Source organism: Perca flavescens, chromosome 21 (genome assembly GCF_004354835.1).
Source record: "Perca flavescens isolate YP-PL-M2 chromosome 21, PFLA_1.0, whole genome shotgun sequence".
Classification (NCBI taxonomy): Eukaryota; Metazoa; Chordata; class Actinopteri; order Perciformes; family Percidae; genus Perca; species Perca flavescens.
The window spans coordinates 17823531-17842785 of NC_041351.1; the positions used below are offsets into that span (position 1 = coordinate 17823531).

A 19255-nucleotide genomic window follows, 5' to 3' on the forward strand; every position below is an offset into this window, starting at 1 on the left:
TGAGAGGAGGAAAGAGAGCGTGTTTTGTATAACCGAGAGAGAGAGAGTCGTGAGAGTTATAGAGAAAGCTGGAAGGTTTTTATCCGGTATGGGCTCAGCAGCCGAGCCCTTTTAAAAACCATTAGAGGCAGGATATTTGTCATATTATGTTATTAGATTAGCCGGGACCCCTAATGAAAGCTGTGGCAATTTGTCAGCCTTATGGATAGCTCCATCCCCCACCACTATTTATCAACTTGCACCCCGTCTCACCCATCCCACCCCCACCCTCAACACACACACACACACGCATACATACACAACCCAGTCATAGTTAAACTGCACCCCAGTCTGGATGGGCTCGGAGAAATGGATGGAGCCGGTAATGGGATTCCAATGCTAAACACCCCGCCTAGTGTTTTTTGTCATTTGGGGTGAGCACACTATTCTCAGCCAGATCGCCCAGAGGGAAACCACATTGGGTTATTTCAAGTTTTTTTTTTTGCCCCCTCCCTCCATTACCATAGCCCTTCTCCGATGGAGCCATCTCACAACATTTATCTTACAGCATAGGATAAGAGAAGTAGTGCTGCGATTGCTGTTGCTGCAGACAGAGCATCCTTTCTTGCTGATAACTTTGCCTTTGATCTCAGTTTGCTTTTTGGTAGTTAGTATGTGGGACATACAGGCTCTGCGGTTGTTGGCATGTTGCAGTACCTTTTTAAGCAATACTTTCAAATTTAATTGGATGATCAAGGCCACGTAGGTTTAGTTTTTAACTGCAGTGATTTTCAAAACAATTATCTGATATAAACCTCTCCATTTAAATCGATGAAAGCTTAGAAATTAAGCTTGTCAAGAGTTAAAGTTTGTCACTTAAGCCAAATGTCCCTGTCACACATAGTAATCCTACTCTCTGGCCCTCTCCCTTCCTCCCTGTAGCAGTGAGGAACGACCGGAACAAGAAGAAAAAGGATGACAGCAAGAAGCAGGAGTGCACAGAGAGCTACGTGCTGAGTCCCGACACAGAGCGAATGATCGACAGGGTTCGCAAGGCACACCAGGAAACGTTCCCCTCTCTCTGCCAGCTGGGCAAATACACTACGGTCAGTACCATGATACTGGCAATCTGGACTCCCTGTTTTCACCTTTGTTAGTTTATTGTCAGCTGCACTTGTAACAAAATTAATCTGAAAATATCTAAACATTTTCCTCACCTCTTCCCCTCCGTCCAGAGTAACAGCTCAGAACGACGTGTATCCTTGGATGTAGACCTGTGGGACAAGTTCAGTGAACTCTCCACCAAGTGCATCATAAAGACAGTGGAGTTTGCTAAGCAGCTGCCTGGCTTCACAACGCTTACCATCGCCGACCAGATCACTCTGCTCAAAGCTGCCTGTCTGGACATCCTGGTAAGAACAACGACCCAGCATTTTTAATTTCACCAAGCATTATCCAGATTTTTTTTTCAAAAGAAGTAGAGGAGTGGTTCAAATGTCTAACCTATTGTCCCATTCTGACTCTGCTGTCCCCAGATACTCCGGATATGTACACGCTACACACCAGAGCAAGACACCATGACTTTCTCAGATGGACTCACGCTAAACCGAACCCAGATGCACAATGCCGGCTTCGGCCCCCTTACCGACCTGGTTTTCGCCTTTGCCAACCAGCTCCTTCCTCTAGAGATGGATGATGCAGAGACAGGCCTGCTCAGCGCCATCTGTTTGCTGTGTGGAGGTATGACAAGTCTCCCCACAACTTACTCAACATTCTCTTTGCCAGTTTGACATTCTGTTACATGGTCTTACCAGTTTAATAAAGCTATGACCTGGACTGAGTGTCACCATTGTCTCTGGATGAAAAAGCAGCAGGGCGGCTAAGCTGTGCTCTTTCTTTGAGCACCACCTAGTGGCTAAATGTGACTATGACCCGAGGAGATTAGTGACACATTGTTTCTGTACTTTGTGTGTTTCTCTACAGATCGTCAGGACTTGGAACAGGCAGAGAAGGTGGACGTCCTGCAGGAGCCCCTCCTGGAGGCGTTGAAGATTTACGTAAGGAGGAGGAGGCCCCACAAACCACACATGTTCCCCAAGATGCTGATGAAGATCACTGATCTGAGAAGCATCAGTGCTAAAGGTTTGTCACTTGTCACAAGTGTTTATATGTGAATAAAGCTAAAAAGATTAGTTGATTAAATGATTATTCCGTTTTTTTGCCTATATTAGTGTCGCTTATTTTTCTCAATTTTATATCCTATTAAAATTGTGTTGACGAACGAATGAATGTCTAAAATGTATTTTGTGAGACCTTTTGTAGCTTACATTTGCCGTCTCTCTCTCTCTCTCTCCAACCCCTCCTGCAGGAGCTGAGCGTGTCATCACCCTGAAGATGGAGATCCCCGGCTCCATGCCCCCTCTCATCCAGGAGATGCTGGAGAACTCAGAAGGTCTGGAAAGCGGAGCCGCAGGCGGCCGGCCCAGTGGTGCCCCCCCAGGCAGCTGCAGCCCCAGTCTGTCCCCTAGCTCTGCCCAAAGCAGTCCAGCCACACAATCGCCGTAGTAGCAACGGCCCACCTTTTTATTATTCACACGATACTCTCTGTCTCCTCCCTCAACGCTGTAAAGAGAGAGGAGGGGCGAAGGGGGATGGGGGGGGGCCTTGACCCTGAATGCTGAACACAGGAGAGTGGCAGAGCCAACCTCCTTCTCTCCTACGACACAAATCCCCAGCTCCTGATCTGCTTTCCCTCACTCTGGAGCAGCGTCATGATGTGAGGGGAGGTAAGGCCGGGGCAGGCCGGGGCAACAGGATGCCTCTGAGAGAACACACCGTAAACACTGCTGATGACTCCTCCTCCGTCTCCCTCCACTCTCCCCTCTCCATCTTTCTCCAAAAGACTAATGGAAACCAATCTGGATGCAGTGGCGACCAGTTTCGAATGGAACTGAGAGTGGGTGGGGCACCGTGGGACAAATGTATGATCAAGGACAATGCATAAAGACTGACTTGACAAACACCAGACACTTTTTTTGTTGTACTCTGAGGCAGACTGCAAGCTTGGGACTTGTCAAAAGACCCCCCCCACTCCCCCCTCCTCAAAGACTCTGGGTCTTTTCTCTTTTTCCAACTTCAAAAAAACAGATTTCGTACAAAAGATATATAAATATATATAGAAAAAGTAAGAACTATTGTAATTGACATGTTCAGAACAGAATGGCAGGTTGAAATGAGGACATGTTTTCTGAGATTAGAAATTGTTGTACTCCCTCACTGTTTGAATCTTTTCATACCCATCGAGAGTATTGAGAGAGACCTTTCAGTTTGATCACATTTGTACATTATTCTAATTAACAAAAGGCAAAAGATGTTGAAATTTATCTCCGGTCTACACATGCAAACACACAACAACACATGCACACACACATAAACACACAAATGTGCACAGAAAACAATTCGCAATGAATATCACCTACTATTCCAGGTTGGATTTGTTTTCCTTTTTTCTTTATTTTTTTTTTTTTTTGCTTCCAAAAGAATGGAAAAAAATATTGTATGAGCTTGGTTGTATGATATGGTCACAGGTCCTTTCAAGAAACAACAAATTAATGAAGATTCATTATTAAGGTGTATTTTAAGTAGCCTTTAAGTTTGTGTATATAAGCTGTATTCATTTCTTTTAAAACTATGAAGAGTTTTAGGCTTCACCTGATTTTTTTTTTTTTTTTTTTTTTTTTTTAAGAATACCTTTTATGTGTTTTGTTTATAGGTTTGTGATGCAAGAAAATACATTTTGAGCACATTTTACTGAAGGAAGTTCTTTCATGTTTTGTGTCCTACTAAATACTGGACAGACCCTTAACCAATCACTGGCTGATCAGAATTTGGTTTTCACAGACAAGTTCAACCTCCCTCCCTCCCCCCTTCACTTTTAAAACATGTTTTACATACAGTAGAATGACAAAGTAGCACTCCAGTCGGGGCATAGCTTTTTTTGGCCATGTAGCAGAAAGAGATGGTGTTTCTGAAAATGGTAAGCCAGATGCGACTTGTAGCCTGCCAAGTTCAAGTGAGCCACAGCAGCTCAGCTTCAAAGAGAGTTAAAATGTGAAGAATGGTGTACATACACACTGTAGTAAAACACAAGTGATTCTCAGTAGTCTCTGAATGGATCACTAATCTGTAGTGGATGGGAAAAGACTAGATTGTAGTGATACCTCTGCTGTGTCAGTTGTCAGGCAAGTGAAGGTCTCAAATGTGATGTCTGTCAACTATGTCCTCACAAAATCTCCCCCTGACAACCTGTGGTAGAAATGATTATGTGACTTTTTGCCGGACCCAGAGCAACCTCACACCCTGTGACTCACTTTACGCCAAAACGCCTTCACCGTTAACACACACACATTTCATCTAGACCATCGTTACTGTATGTACACACGCCAATGTCTCAGGAAGGAATCATTTTGTGTGCTTGGGCTGTTCTATGTTCTGTTCTGCACCCCCTAACCCTCCTATCACAGATGCACACATACACCCACTTCTGCTACTGAGCCCCTGAATCTTTCTTCAGTCACTCATTTTTGTTCGGCCTGGTAGACCAGGACTTGTGCAGAGAGACACTTACCCTGACCCCGCAACGTTCCGACATAGGATGCCAGTGTGGAGTCTCTCCGAGTCGTTCATGTGTTCTTTTTATTTGTACGGTCAAAGCTGCTTTCATCATTTAGGACTTCACCTGTCCGGAACAGCGCACAACTTTTCCCTCCACAGCTAATCTGGAATAGCAACAGACACACCGTCAGTTTGAGAAATATGGAATATGTTGCAATTTTGTCAAGATTATCAAGTGACTTTGGAAAAAACAAAACATAAAAAAAGATTAAAAAAAATAAAACCAACATTTAATATTAAATGTGTTTGTGTTGTTCACGTGTGTCATTCTTTTCATTCTCTGCTACAGCTGGGTGTCCTCCGTAGGTTTTCATGCATCATACACATAGATTCCCCCATTTCTCGTGTGTAGCAATAGCAACGCATTGAAGAGACGGCTAACAAGGGTTAACAGGCCACTCTTAAAATTTTAATTCATTGTTGCACATTTGATTTCACCCACTGGATAAATACCAGACAGAGAATTTTCAATCCACAATAACCATAATCAAAATCACAATTAAGGTTAGGTTTAAGTGAAACTTTTGAATAAGAAATAACACCTACTCCTGTTAAAATGTTTCATTACACACTCATGCTCACATCTATACACTTTTGCAGATATAGCCTTTCTTAGTCCAGTTCAACCAGTAGTTTGTGGTGGCTAATGTTCCACTTTGGATATATTGCTGTATAAAAGACATAATGTGATTTTGTTGACTTTATGACTCTATGTTTTAGCAATTGCCATTATCCTGTATTGGCCATTTGAGCTACATTTACACAGACTTTAAGAAGCATAGAACAGAATGTGAAAGAAATGAATTAGGAAACTCTACCAATTATTATAGTATGAGGAATAGCTCTATATAGTTCACAGTACATTATTATTATTATTTAATGCAATATATGAATGTAGTCTATAATTTTCGGGAATATGTTGTGCTCACTGTTGGAGTTGGTTTCAAGACGAAGATACAGGCAGACAAATCTGTGCTTAACTTTAGGCCTTAAATCGATTGCTTCCAACTAGATGGCACACCTAATCTAACAACTACTGTCTAGAAACACATGGCACTTATAAATAAACTAAAATTAAATAAGAGGGGGGTCTTTAATCTACATGACAAAATGTACATTCGTTACTCTCTAAATTAAACCTCACTCTTAAGAATTCATTACATGGATAACTATCATTAGTCTAATTGTTTTGAAATGAACTTTCATTTTTGGTAACAGGGAAAGAGACACATATTTAGTTCTAACTTTGATTGCTTCCACCTTTGAGAACCTATTAAATAAAACATTTATTTTAACAGGTAAAGGAAAACATTAATTTGTAATTGATGATCTCAATATTTTGTTGTAACATTCTATGATCTAAGAAGTTATAGTTACCAATAAACATATATATCGGAAGTAGATGAAAAAAAACTTGAGTATTATGCCCCGCCCTCTTTCCGAGCTGTGACGTTTCAACCAATCACAATCCTTCGCGCGGAATTTCAAACATTTTCAAATCAGATTCACACTTACCGAAGTGAGATTGTTCCGCCAAATTCATAAACAAAATAGTCCCTTTCATGTAAATGCAAGGTAAATTGGTGCCAAGAGCGAAATTGAAGCTCAAAACGTAGTAACACAAACAAATACATAAATTGTACCCCAAAACGTCAGCTAACAACACAAACATCAAATAGTATTTTTAAGGTTACTGTGTATGTGTGGCGGAGTGATACAACGGCAACTATCTGTAAGCGGCGAGAGACGTCATGTCACGGCTGAACAAGGTAGCATACGTTAGCCGTTCGTCGATATACGTTGTAGGTTATGGTAGGACATGAATTGTATGTTAGGTCTATGATATTATAGCAAAATTCCTTTTTGCCACATCCTGGTCGATGTTTATGGATTTCCAGAAGTTGACGTGTCTTTGAGCGGACTTCCAGGTAACTGTTCAGATTAACGTTACGAATGTTTTTTTCAATCTGCCCGTCGTTCAATTTTAGGCGACTTGACGTTAATTAACGTTAGGTTTTAGAAACGTATCATGTTTAGTAGTTTTAGTTGCCAATGTCTATGCATCTTCCTAATTCTAATATAATCTATTCTGACAAGTTTATATATCGTTACCATCGTGGCGACATTGCACGTGGGCTTTCAAAGCATTGTCGGCAGTGTGTTTTAAAATTAACGTTACACTAACAACGACCTGCTGATTTGCAACGATAGCCTCAAATTGCTTCTACGTTACATAATATTAAAACAAAGCCGGCCAAAAAGCACATCGTTAACGTTAGCTATCGTCGATTTGTTATGTCGTTAAGCATAGAAATTAACGAGACGTTTTTTTTTTTTTGCAGACACTTTGTCTTCAGTTTGTAGCATGTTTCCAGAAGGCTTCTTTCTAACCTTAAATGCTTTGTTTACCTAGCTAGCTAACGTTAACTTGATGTTGTTGTTGTTTAGCTAGCGCTCTGCGCAATTTTGACACTGTTTGCTCATGTTCTCAGGTAACGTTACGAAAATGCCATTGCATGGGAAAATAGTCGTGATTAAGAGGAGTGGAGGAGATGGGACTGAGTTTCCTCTTATTTCAACATGCCTAATTGGAAGGTGAGTTCTTTAAAATTCATTTAGTGGATTTAATGTTTGTCATGCAATGCAATTTCCGTTTGAATCTCTTTCTTTTCTCGTTTTTTAATCTTAAGATATATTAAGTACGGCAGAAAGCACATGTTATGTGGAGTTCATTTTGAGTTGGGCAGATGTGCTGTAAAAAAAAAACCTCTGGGGGCGGGCCATCTGCTGGTGAAGTCAGAATCGTATACCTATGTATTTCTGCTCAGTACAATTGACTCCTTATTGTATATTAAACATTACGTTCACTTTACTTTTAGACCATGTGACATTTCATTGCAAATTACAAACAAGCGCCACTTACATGTACACTACCGGTCAAACGTTTGGGGGTCACTTAGAAATTTCCATTCCACGCCATTAGACAGAATACCAGCTGAGATCAGTTGCATTGTTCTTTTAATCAGGGCAGCAGTTTTCAGATTACATTATGCGTTTACGTAATTGCAAAAGGGTTCTTGACTGTTATAGAAAGAAGTGGCTGATCTTTAATGCAATATCTACACTGCCCATTATCAGCAACCATTCATCCAATGTTCCAAAGGCGCATTCTGTTTACTAATCTGATATCATTTTAAAAGGCTAACTGAGAAAACACTGGAGAACCCTTTTGCAATTATGTAAGCACATAATGTAATCTGAAAACTGCTGCCCTGGTTAAAAAAAAACCCAATGCAACTGATCTCAGCTGTTATTCTGTCTATAATGGAGTGGAAATTTCTAAGTGACTCCAAACTTTTGACCGGTAGTGTAACCCTAGATACATTTCAACTGTTTCTCTTTTCTTGACTCATTTTGTTTCTTTGTGGTCTTAACAGGAGGCCTGACTGCGATATTCGTATTCAGCTTCCTCAAGTCTCCAAGGAGCATTGCAGAATTGACTTGAATGAAAATAAAGAGGTAACAACAAAACATTTTAAACATGATCACATTAACTTAATGAATATCTGGGATAATGAGGAATTGTTATAGAATAGTCACATTATGTATTCATGTTTTGATCATTACTATGTTCATTTTGTAGATACTTAATGTATGTCATTGCTTAAATTATTGTGGATTCACTGTGGAAAATCTTGTCCAAGATAAAAGTAAAAGCCTAGCTGACACTGGCTTTCTACTTTGAGCTACTTTAACAGACTGTTTGAGGTAATTATGTTTTTTTTTTCTCTCTCTCACCAGGTCATTTTGACAAATTTGAGCTCAGTGAATCCAACTTGTGTGAACGGAGAGGCTTTGCAGCAGTCCGAGCGTTTGAAGCATGGAGATGTTATAACTGTTATTGACCGTTCTTTTAGGTGAGTATGAAGGCAACATTTTGTTGCCTCAGACTTTTGGCCTCCATAGTTACCAGTGATTCATCACTTTTGACCACAGACTGTACAGAATATGGACATAGTCTCCTTGACGTCACCCAAAGGTTTCTGAAGAGCAATGTTTGTTTTTAAGGGCCTCTCCCCTCCTCATTTACCTGTGCTTTAAAGCACATTAATAGGGACATAAAATCTACTTTTAAGTACCGGCATAATGCGTTTTAAAGAGCACATATACCAGATGCACTGGACATTTTTCATTACTATTATACTGACGGATGTAAATGAGGTCTTACTTACATTTTGTTAATTGTCATTTCAGGTTTGAGTACCCTCCGCCACCCACACCAAAGAAGAGGTCTTCCAAAGGAGGCAAAACTGAAACCCTCAAAGTAATTTACTATAATTTCTTTTATCCCTCGCGCATTGCAGCCTTCCCAATGTCTTGAATTTGCCTTCACTGCTCTAATGAATTTGATTATCTTGCAAATGTTTTAATGAAAGTGTTTTATGTCTAGATTCTTCAAGATCAGCAAGTGGGGGCCACTGTCGCCACCGAAACAGGAGAAAAACGGATCTCTGAAGTTACCACCGGTGAGTTTGTGTGATAGTGGTTATTTTTGAATTATCAATTTGAGATTGCTGTCATTCATATTCATTTCATATGTGCTTCTTTTCTAGCTCTATAAATCATCTCCCAGATCAGTAAAAAAAAAAAAAATTGCAGCCCCACTCTAATGCCCTGTCCCCAATCTCTTCTGTTGAAAGGGATTTAGTGTCTGTAGTTATTCTCCAGTCTTTAGTCTAACACTTGTTTTAATTGTATTTATGCTATCAATTCAAAACAACAAGCCTTTTAATGCCAAATTCTTTTGGTTCATTTTTTAGACCCTCATCTGAAAGATGGAACTAACCATGACAACATCCAGCGACCCCTGGAGAAAACTGTGGAGGTGGAGACCAAGGAGGACGATAGCCTGCTGCAAAGCAAGACCGCCTCCCCCTTCAACGATCTGTATCAAATGATCAAAAAATCTCTGGATGTCAAGACCCCTCGGAAATCTTCTGCCAGCGTGCTTCAAACGCCTACCTCAAGGTTTTGCACTCCAAAACCTGGTTCAGTGAGGAAAAATGATGGGAAACCTGTCCTTTCAACCGCAGACAAAAGCACTCCAAAGAAGGATGAAGCTAAAGTCTCTCCTGTAGCTGACGAAACTAAGGGGGAGGCTGAAAATGTAAGTAACGGGACCCCCAAGTCTGTTAAGAAGCAGAGGAGGTCCTCCCAGGTTCCTTCTACTGAGCTGGCAGGACCTGAAGTTGGAGAAGCTGAAAATGCTGCCAGCTCTGAAGCAACTTCACCCCAGAAGAGAAGCCGTACACCCCCCCAGAGGTTCAGTGCGTGTGAGGTTGAGCCCAAATCACCCGTGAGGAGGAGAAGCAAGGAGGCCGAGCCTGCCGTGACTGAGGAACAAGAAGAGCAAGCGGTGACTCCTACCAAAACGGATGGTCTTAGAAGGTCATCACCAAGGAACTCTGGGAAAGGTAATACACGTCATAATACTATATTGTTTCTCTTTTTGTATTTGTTAGGAGTGTTAAACGAATAACCGTAATTATTCACATATGTTATGTTGACCTATGTTTGGTTGTTACTGACGTACAATCATGTTTTCATTTCAAAGAGGCGTCCAAAAAACGCAAATATGGAGAGGTGGAGGCCGACTCGCCCACACCACAAATGAAAAGGAAACGGGTTTCCTTTGGAGGTTACCTGTGTCCTGAGTTGTTTGACAAACGTCTGCCTCCTGACTCTCCATTATGCAAGGGGGCCACTCCGCGAAGAAGCTTGTGTGTCTCTAAGCCCAAGCAGTCACTCCTCAGACGAGCATCAGCCATTGGTTTGCGACAGGTAAGACTGAAGTGGAGGATGATGACTCAAGTAGCGTGACCTAACATTACTTATTATTGATGGATAAAATGGATCTTGTTTTCTGTAGGAGTTTGAAGAAGAGCATCCACGTAGCCCTAATGTGCGCAGTCCTGCAAAAATGAGGACTCCATCACCTAAGTCATCAAAGAAGTCTCCAAAGGCCAGGACCCCCTCTCCCAAAGCTGCATCTCCTGCAAAGAAGTCACCAAAATCAAAGAGTCCTTCTCCTGCAAGACGAAGGTCTCCCACTGTTGGTGTAACACCAGGAGTCCAGACCCCCTTAATACAAGGGCGCTTCTCTGTGTCACACATCAGCACACCATCTCCAGTTGCAGAAGCTGCTGTAACTGATCAGGTGCCTTTAGTCACTGTAACTCCTAAAGTACCCCTGAGGAGGAAGAGCCTGTCCCGGGAGACTCCAAGTATGGCAAAGAGTGCTGTAAAAGTAATGCGCAGAAGAAGTGGCATTTCACGGGCATCTCTGAAAGGTATGTTAGACCCTGAAATGTATTGTATATCTCGTGTTAGAAATCTTGTTTTTGGAATTAATTAAGTGGCAGAGCAAAGCTGAAAGCCATTCAAGTGCTCATATTATGCTTTTTGGCCTTTTCCCCATCCTTTTATAGTGTTGTATATCTTTTTTTGTGTGCATGTTATAGGTTTACAAAGTGAAAAAGCCCAAAGTCCACCCCAAAGGGACTTACCATCTCCAACAGAAAACACTGTTCACAAACCGCTCCAAACAGCTCTGTTGTAGTCCAGCCTCTACTTCCGTGCGTCACTTTGTAACACACATTATAATGCTCGCCTAGTTGCTAGCGTGGCACTCCCTCATAACTAGGGCTGTGCAATTAATAAAAAATTTAATCGCGACTACAATTTTGGCTCCTAATGATCACCAAAACGATTTATTTTGCACATTTAAGTTTTGCAGCTAAACTCTTGTGTTCTGAATCTTAAAAAAAAAAAAAAAAAAAAAAAAAGAATTCAAACGGCAAAAGTATTAAGGGAAATTTCACAATTCTAGGGGTTTTCACTGTTGATCTCTTTAACGGTTTCACGTTTTTTCAAGTTCAATTAATGCAATGAGTAATCAGGATTTCATGTTGACCAAAATAATCATGATTATGATTTTTATTTTTTTTTTCTCTTCATAATCAAACAGCCCTACCTCATACTCTGCTTCTGATTTAGCTAGTAGCCCTTACCTAGGTACTGTGTATGTGCTACTCCCAACAAAGATGAAATGGAAGTGAGATGCCTCACTTGGTAGCTAAAACAGAGCTGGGTGAAAAGAGGAGTTGCAGCAATGCGCAGTACAACAAAAAATTACCTCATGTAAACCTATTCTGGTACAACCTCTAAATACAATTATGAACCTGAAAAATGAGCATAATATGAGCACTTAAATGAAAGATTTTCACGCGTGCACACACCTCAATAATGACATTAATATTTGGTTACCATATGATTCAGAATAAGTTCTGTTTTTGATGCTCAGGAGTTTGCTTGTGGCCTTGCTTGTTTTTTTATTATTTCTTTTTTTGGTCTCACTTCAGTCAAAAATTCCTGGGCAGACATTGTGAGATTTGGGCCAACTAAGCCTCAAGTCGCTGTTCCAGCTAAAAAAATAGTCACCAAAAAGGCAGCAAAGAAGACTGTGTCCAAACCACAGGTAAAGTAAGATACTAACTATTACAACAGGGTACATTTACGTCATTGTAACAGATTTTTAATATTGTAACGACCTTACCTTGTTGGACCTATTATAATCAAAGGGCTTCAAATATTTTATTTTTAGTCAAGATCTGTTTATTAAAGGTTCAATAATATACCATTTTAAATACATTTATAAATGCACACATCCTTTTTTTTGTGTGTGTGTGATGTTGGCATTACCTTTTCAAAAAAACTACAGTCACAATGTTTTTCTCAATCTTTCAGACTCCTGCAAGAAAACTCAAAGACCATGTCAGCACTGGACATGCAGACTCACCTGTTACCATTGTTGTGGGCAGAGCTCACAAACAAAAGGTTTTACATCCAACTGGTGCTGCGCCAAGACTGGTCACCAATATTGCACTCCTGAAAAAGAACATGAAAATGGATGAGGACTTGAGTGGTAATTACCCCCTTTTTCTATCGCAACAAATGGAACACTTGTTCCTGGGAAAGCAATTTGGACTTCAATATTTTACCTGCTCATTATGTCTTTTTTTTTTTTTTTTTTTTTCTTCTTTCTTTTCAGGAATTTCGGAAATGTTAAAAACCCCTTTAAATGAAAGGAAGGGGAGATCAGTAATTGGTGAGAACGATGCCACAAAGACACCAGTGGGAGGTCTAGCCACATCCGTGGTAGAACCATCAGTGCTGAACACACCGGAGGAGACAGGTAAAGTGTGTGTGTGTGTGTGTGTGTGTGTGTGTGTGTGTGTGTGTGGTGGTATTGTTTGTTAGGAAACAACCAAAGCATGACATTTGTAGTCTGCATAATCGCTAAGACTGAGGTTTTTTTGGACCTGTTATGTAATTAAATATGACTTATTTTCACAGGTGAAATGATGGTGTCTCCACTGAGTGTTTCGTCTACCGTAAAAGACCGAAGATACAACACTGAAGCAGTCCAACGCCTCCTTAATGATGACCAAGAATCTAGCATCGTCAGTGACAGCTCTGCCTCTGAGATTCACTGCGACGATTTTAGCGAACAGTGCACAGATTTGAAGACAACCTCTGTAACAACTCCCAAACAGAAGCCAGAATTGCCAGAGTGTCTCACCGGAGTCAAGAGGATCATGAAGACGCCAAGACAGAAAGCCGAGCCTGTCGAGGACATCAGAGGGAAGCTTTTGAAGACCCCTAAGCAGAAACCGGAACAACAAGAGTGCCTCACCGGAGTCAAGAGGATCATGAAGACGCCAAGACAGAAAGCCGAGCCTGTTGAAGACATCAGAGGGAAGATTTTGAAGACCCCTAAGCAGAAACCCGAGCAACAAGAGTGTCTCACCGGAGTCAAGAGGATGATGACTACTCCGAGACAGGAGGCTAAGCCTGTAGAGGACATCAGAGAGGAACTTCTGACAACTCCCAAACAGAAGCCTGAACAACAACAGTGCCTCAGTGGAGTTAAGAGGATTTGTAAGACCCCACAACAGGAGGCTGAACCTCTTGAAGATGTTCAAGGAAAACTTCTGCAAGCTCCCAAAGCTCTAGAGGCTGGTGATGCAAGTTTAGGTGGTGTTGAGCAAACTGTGGAGACTCCAGCACACATGCAAGAATCTGAAGACCTATCTGAAATGACAGACATGAAAACTCCAAATGTAAAAAGCTCCCCATTGGTACCTCCCAGAGAAAAGGCCAAACCTGATGAGGAGAACTTTGGTATCAAGAGGCTTGTGAAAACACCGAGGCAGAGCAGTAGTGCACCAGAGGAAGACTTTGGGGGACTTCAGGAGCTCATGGAGGAGCCGCTGGCTGAACCCACAGGGCAACTGGAGACCAATGAGGTAATAACCAGAACAATGCAAAATTTTGGTTAAGAGCTTAAACTTGACTGTCAGGTACTCGGTTGAAAAAGCTGTATTTGCAGTTCAGCATTTCATTGATCATATAACACTATATAAATATTTAGACTTATTTTAAGTTTGTAGATCTCAAACCTGTGTAGCCACGCTTTGACATTTGAGTAATTGCACTACGAGATGTCTGTGCTTACTTGCTTTATTTCAAAGTGAGTGCTCATTGTCTAAATCTTTTTTTTTTTTTTTTTTTTTTTAAACAGGTTGAGGATCAAACTGCTCCAGATTGCGATGAAGATGTAGCAAAAGGTTAGTTTGTTGTTAAATTTGAAAAGAATGTGTTGTAAATGCCAGCGTTGGAAAAGGTGCGGACCGCGACAAAAGTACAGAAGCCATGATGCAAAAATATATATTTTTACGAAAGTTTTGACATGAGTCTTCTTCAGGGAATTGAGGGACAAAACGGCTTAAGACACATTTTAAATAGGGATAAGACACAAATGTGTTCCATTAAGGGGATTAGTTTCCTCAATTACATTTACATGTTGTAGGAGAAACAAGTAGTGACCAGGTTCGAAAGATATATGATCAGAAGCTGAATTTATACTGTCTACCAAAAAATATTTCCATGTAGACAATGAAAACAGCCAAGCATCAGAAAAGCACAATACGTTTGATTTTTATTGAATATTTACACCTTTGTCTGATCACATAGCTTTTCAAATGGCATATGAATCTGTTTGCTACTTCCTCCTCCTACAACATAAATGTTATTGAGGACACTGTCTGAATGAACCATTGCACAAAAGGTACTTCCTATGGAATCCTATTGTCAAAGCATGAAACCTGATGCAAATATTTCTCGTATTTTTCCATTGTGTGTGTATATTTTATGTATGGATTTATATAATGTTTTTTTTTTTTTTTAGAAGAAGATGCAAATGAAGTTGTTGTTGTTGATGACCACGTGGAGGAGGTGCCAAGTGGACACAATGATAATGAATCATCAGGTGCCGTGGAAACGATCTCTCAAGCAGCTGTAGATGAGAATATATCTGTGGAACAACCCACAGTGGACGCAGCAGATGAGAATATATCTGAAGAACAACCCACAGTGGACGCAGCAGATGAGAATATATCTGAAGAACAACCCACAGTGGACGCAGCAGATGAGAATATATCTGAAGAAAAACCCACAGTAGATACAGCAGATGAGAATATATCAGAGCAACCCACAGTGGATGCAGCAGATGAGATCTTACCTGTAGAACAACCCACAGTAGATGAGAAAATATCTGAAGAACAACCCACAGTAGACGCAATAGATGAGAATATATCTGGAGAACAACCCACAGTGGATGCGGCAGATGAGATCTTACCTGTAGAACAACCAACAGTAGATGAGAATATATCTGGAGAACAACCCACAGTGGACGCGGTAGATGAGAATATATCTGTGGAACAACCCACAGTGGAGACTGCTACTGGCAAAGTCACAGAAATGGACACAACTGTCACCGAAGCTGAGCACGAGAAGAAATCAGTTCGAGGCAGAAGGGCAAAAACGGCTGAGGATATACAAGAGGCAGCAGAACAGTCTGAAGATCCTGTTGTCCCTGCTCCAGTCAGAGGAAGGAGAGGGAAGAAAACTGAAGCTGCAGCACCACCTGCTGTGAAACAAACAGCAAGGGGCAGAAATGCAAAGTCCCAAGAAGACCGGGATGTTGAGCTCACAATGGAGAAAAGTGCATCTCTGCCTCCCAAAGTTGCCCTTAAGCCTAGAAGAGGAAGAAATGCCAAAACGGCTTCTGATGATCAACCAGAGATGGTCCAAGAGGTTGCCCCTGAAATTGAACAGAATCCACCTGTTGATGTTGACCAAGAAGCACATGACAGTGCAGCACCCCTGGAGAAGGCTGTGTTGAAGCCCAAGCGAGGGAGAAAAACTAAACAGCCTGAACAACCAGTGCCAGAGCAGGAAGATGTGCCGAGTACTCACAGTGACGGTGTTCCACAAGCCGACATGGCTAATGGTACGTCATCTTCCTTGTTTGTGTTACTGCCGTCATGTTGGTTTTAAACAGCATCACATAAAGCTATTTCTGACCCCATGCATCGCTTGTAAAATTTAGGGAATTTGATATGTGTTTTCCATTCCTGGCAGTGTTAAACATTGTGCATGCCCCATTAACCAAAGCAAGACCTTTTGAATTAGCTCTAAACAACCAAGTGTTGACTGCTTGCTCTGCGCTTTAAGCAACTCAGTGTTTTTACAACATTGATGAATGGCCCTTGTAATTTTGTATTAGTTATAACAAAAAATAATTGACTCATGTACGGTGTTTAAATGATCAGTTTTTTAGTAGTTCAACAACTGCAAATGAAAAGCCAACATTTCTATTTTGTTTTCTCCTAAGCAGATTCAAATGAGGTCTGCAGTGACCAGGTGGAGATGGTGCTCAGTGGAAGTGATGAAAATCAAGAACAAGCCACAGTGGAGACTGCTACTGGCAAAGTCACCAAATTAGACACAACTGTCACCGAAGCTGAGCACGAGAAGAAATCAGTTCGAGGCAGAAGGGCAAAAACGGCTGAGGATAAACAAGAGGCAGCAGAACAGTCTGAAGATCCTGTCGTCCCTGCTCCAGTCAGAGGAAGGAGAGGGAAGAAAACTGAAGCTGCAGCACCACCTGCTGTGAAACAAACAGCAAGAGGCAGAAATGCAAAGTCCCAAGAAGACCGGGATGTTGAGCTCACAATGGAGAAAAGTGCATCTCTGCCTCCCAAAGTTGCCCTTAAGCCTAGAAGAGGAAGAAATGCCAAAACGGCTTCTGATGATCAACCAGAGATGGGACCAGAGAAAGCTGTGGAAACACCGGTGGCTGAGATTTCCACTGAAGCTGTGAGTGACCAGACTCCAATGAAAGAAAATGAGTCTGCCCCCCCTGCAGAGGAAGCTGTCCTGAAGCCCGTTAGAGGGAGAAAAACTAAACCAACTCCTGTTGAGCCACCTCAGCCAGAGAAAAACGAAGTTGTGATTAATGAGCCTCTAACAGCCGATGCACAACCTCAAAAGTCCATTCCTACTCTTGGAAAAGCCAGGAGAGGGAGACAGACGAAGCCTGATGCTGTCGAACGGAATGAGGTGATGGAAGACACGGTTGTTGCTGTGGAGACCAAGCAGCAGTCCCAGCCTCCAGTCAGGGCTAAGAGGGGAAGAAATGCTAAACAGGAAGAAGAGAAGCTAGAGTCGACTTCCGTTGAGACTGCCGCGTCCCAGGAGCCAGCTAAGAAACTGAGGAGAACCAGGAAGGCAGAGCAAGACGTAGAACCGAGAGAAGTCCAAGCCGTTGAAATGGTTATTCCAGAGAAGACTGAAGCGCCACTTGTCGCCGAACCGGTGACGATGGATGAACAGACCGCAGTGGCTGCAAAACCCAGGAGAGGAGGGCGGAAAGCAAAACAAGACCCCGAGGTCCAAGAGGTCCCTGCCGTCAGCGCCACAGACAAACTCAAAAGGGGTAGGAGGGGGAAACTAGTCACTGAAGAGGTTGGAGTACCCGCTGTAGTACCAGAGGAACAACCTGACCACGAGCTGGAGGCCGAAGAGAAGAATATTGCTGAGCCAGACGCTCCAGTCATCAAACCGAGCCGGGCGAGGGGGGTGAAAACTTCTGTAAAAAATGAGGTTTCACAAGCCATTCCAGCCAAGAGAGCCCGTCGAGGTGCAGCACTTCCCCTCGATGAGTCCAGTGCCGAATCCACAGCACCTGCGCCAACTTCAGTAGAGCCCGCCAAAAGAGGGAGACGGGCAGCAGCAGCAAAGCCCACCGCAGATGACGCCACCGTGACCGGAGAGCAGCCTAATCCCACTGAAGATTCAAGCGATGCGGTCGTGGAAGACGCCAAAATGTCCAAAAGATCCGTGAGGTGGAAATCAGATTTGGAAGTCTTTGACGTTTCAAGAGTAACCCCTGTGAAGGCAGTCCGAGGTAGGAAACCAAAACTTGCAGTCCAAGTTGACGCTGAAAGCAAAACTGTGTCAAAGGATGCTGAGGAAGCTGAAGAGAAGGATCTCTCAGACAGAGTTGTTGAAGCTCAGCCCGTCAAGAGAGCCAGGCGAGGGGCAAAGGTCGCTGATGTAACCACCGCTGAAGCGGAGTCCACACGCAAGGTGGAAAGTGTTGAGGCGGAGACACAGCCAAAAACCCGAAGAGGAAGAATTGCTAAGAAATAAAAGCGTTTGTGTATATATTCTTAATCCTAATCACATTTTTCTTATCTTTTTGTAATTGTCATTGTATTGTGTTTTAGAAAGTAGTTTTATGGACTGAAAATTAAGCACTGTTTCTTTTTTTCTTCAATACAGCAGGGAATTGTTTGACCATTTATTTTGTTACAAGGTGTATGTTGTTCATTGCTAATTTTGCAAATTTGTATGGTGAAAAAAGTGATTAAATCTTTTAGTACAAAAAAGAAAAATTGGTCTGAATTTGTCTTTTGTGTCCAAACATTCTCTGGTGTTCTGTTCATCCACATGCGAGGTTAAAAAGCTTACGTGTAGTCTATTGTAGGTAGAATTACTGCTCCATCAGTCATGTTTTTGTCAGTTACAGAAGTGCTGAAAGTGACATGGTTTACATTTGCTTTCATGTGTAACATGCTGGTCTGATTTTATAAGCAGAGGAAAATGTGTTTTTAACATTACTTTTTATAAGACTGGTATGTAAGTAAAAGAGTGAGGCAGGCAAGTGTAAATTGGTAAATGGATTATGCCGGTCTGACTTTATAAGCAGAGGAAAATGCACATAAAACATTACTTTCTATAAGACTGGTATGTAAGTAAAAGTAAGGCAGGCAAGTGTAAATTGGTAAATGGATTATGCCATTATACTGCAGTTAATGCATTGCTTTTGCATACAATGTGGAACACACATTTGAAATCTCCATCAACCTATACAATACATTTATTTCAGTAAATTTAGCACTTTTGATAAATTTTTTTTGCTTGAAAATTGCGAAAGTATTAAACATTTTGAGACATCTTTCAAAAGACTTGCCATTGTTCTGACATAATTATTTTGAAGTGGCAAATTGAACAATAAAAGATGTAGGCTATGTGATCGGTAATACAGTTCAACAGCGTAACTAAATACAGAAAGTTATAAACCAGCTCAGAGGTGAAAAGTGTCCTGATAGAAGTCTCGGGAAAAGATACATCA

The 19255-nt window shown here is 41.7% G+C and overlaps 2 protein-coding genes across 9 annotated transcripts in view; both read left to right on the forward strand.

The window, feature by feature from the left end:
* Positions 1-4871, forward strand: part of raraa (retinoic acid receptor, alpha a) — a 143647-nt gene extending 138776 nt beyond the window's left edge. For 2 of the 3 annotated variants that reach the window (XM_028567581.1, XM_028567579.1), the window contains 5 exons: positions 922-1085; positions 1215-1391; positions 1515-1719; positions 1963-2121; positions 2348-4871. In XM_028567581.1, the coding sequence (XP_028423382.1) occupies positions 922-1085; positions 1215-1391; positions 1515-1719; positions 1963-2121; positions 2348-2544 (902 nt within the window). In that variant the 3' untranslated portion in view covers positions 2545-4871. The remainder of the gene's footprint in view (positions 1-921; positions 1086-1214; positions 1392-1514; positions 1720-1962; positions 2122-2347) is intronic. The other variant, XM_028567580.1, reaches the window with a different exon arrangement.
* Positions 4872-6386: 1515 nt separating this feature from the next.
* mki67 (marker of proliferation Ki-67) lies at positions 6387-18522 on the forward strand. Of its 6 annotated transcripts, XM_028567660.1 has the most exons (17): positions 6387-6581; positions 7146-7248; positions 8091-8172; positions 8455-8570; positions 8908-8977; positions 9104-9179; positions 9474-10127; positions 10268-10494; positions 10583-11003; positions 12075-12190; positions 12460-12637; positions 12764-12907; positions 13069-14021; positions 14297-14342; positions 14960-15118; positions 15161-16066; positions 16451-18521. In XM_028567660.1, exons 2-17 carry the CDS (start codon positions 7160-7162, stop codon positions 18268-18270), a joined length of 6057 nt encoding a protein of 2018 aa, XP_028423461.1. In that variant the 5' UTR covers positions 6387-6581; positions 7146-7159; the 3' UTR covers positions 18271-18521. The 6 variants fall into 6 exon arrangements, with proteins under 6 accessions (XP_028423461.1, XP_028423462.1, XP_028423457.1 ...); XM_028567661.1 differs by having other exon boundaries at positions 14960-15861; positions 16885-18522; XM_028567656.1 differs by having other exon boundaries at positions 14960-16066; positions 16451-18520.
* The last annotated feature ends 733 nt before the right edge of the window (positions 18523-19255 follow it).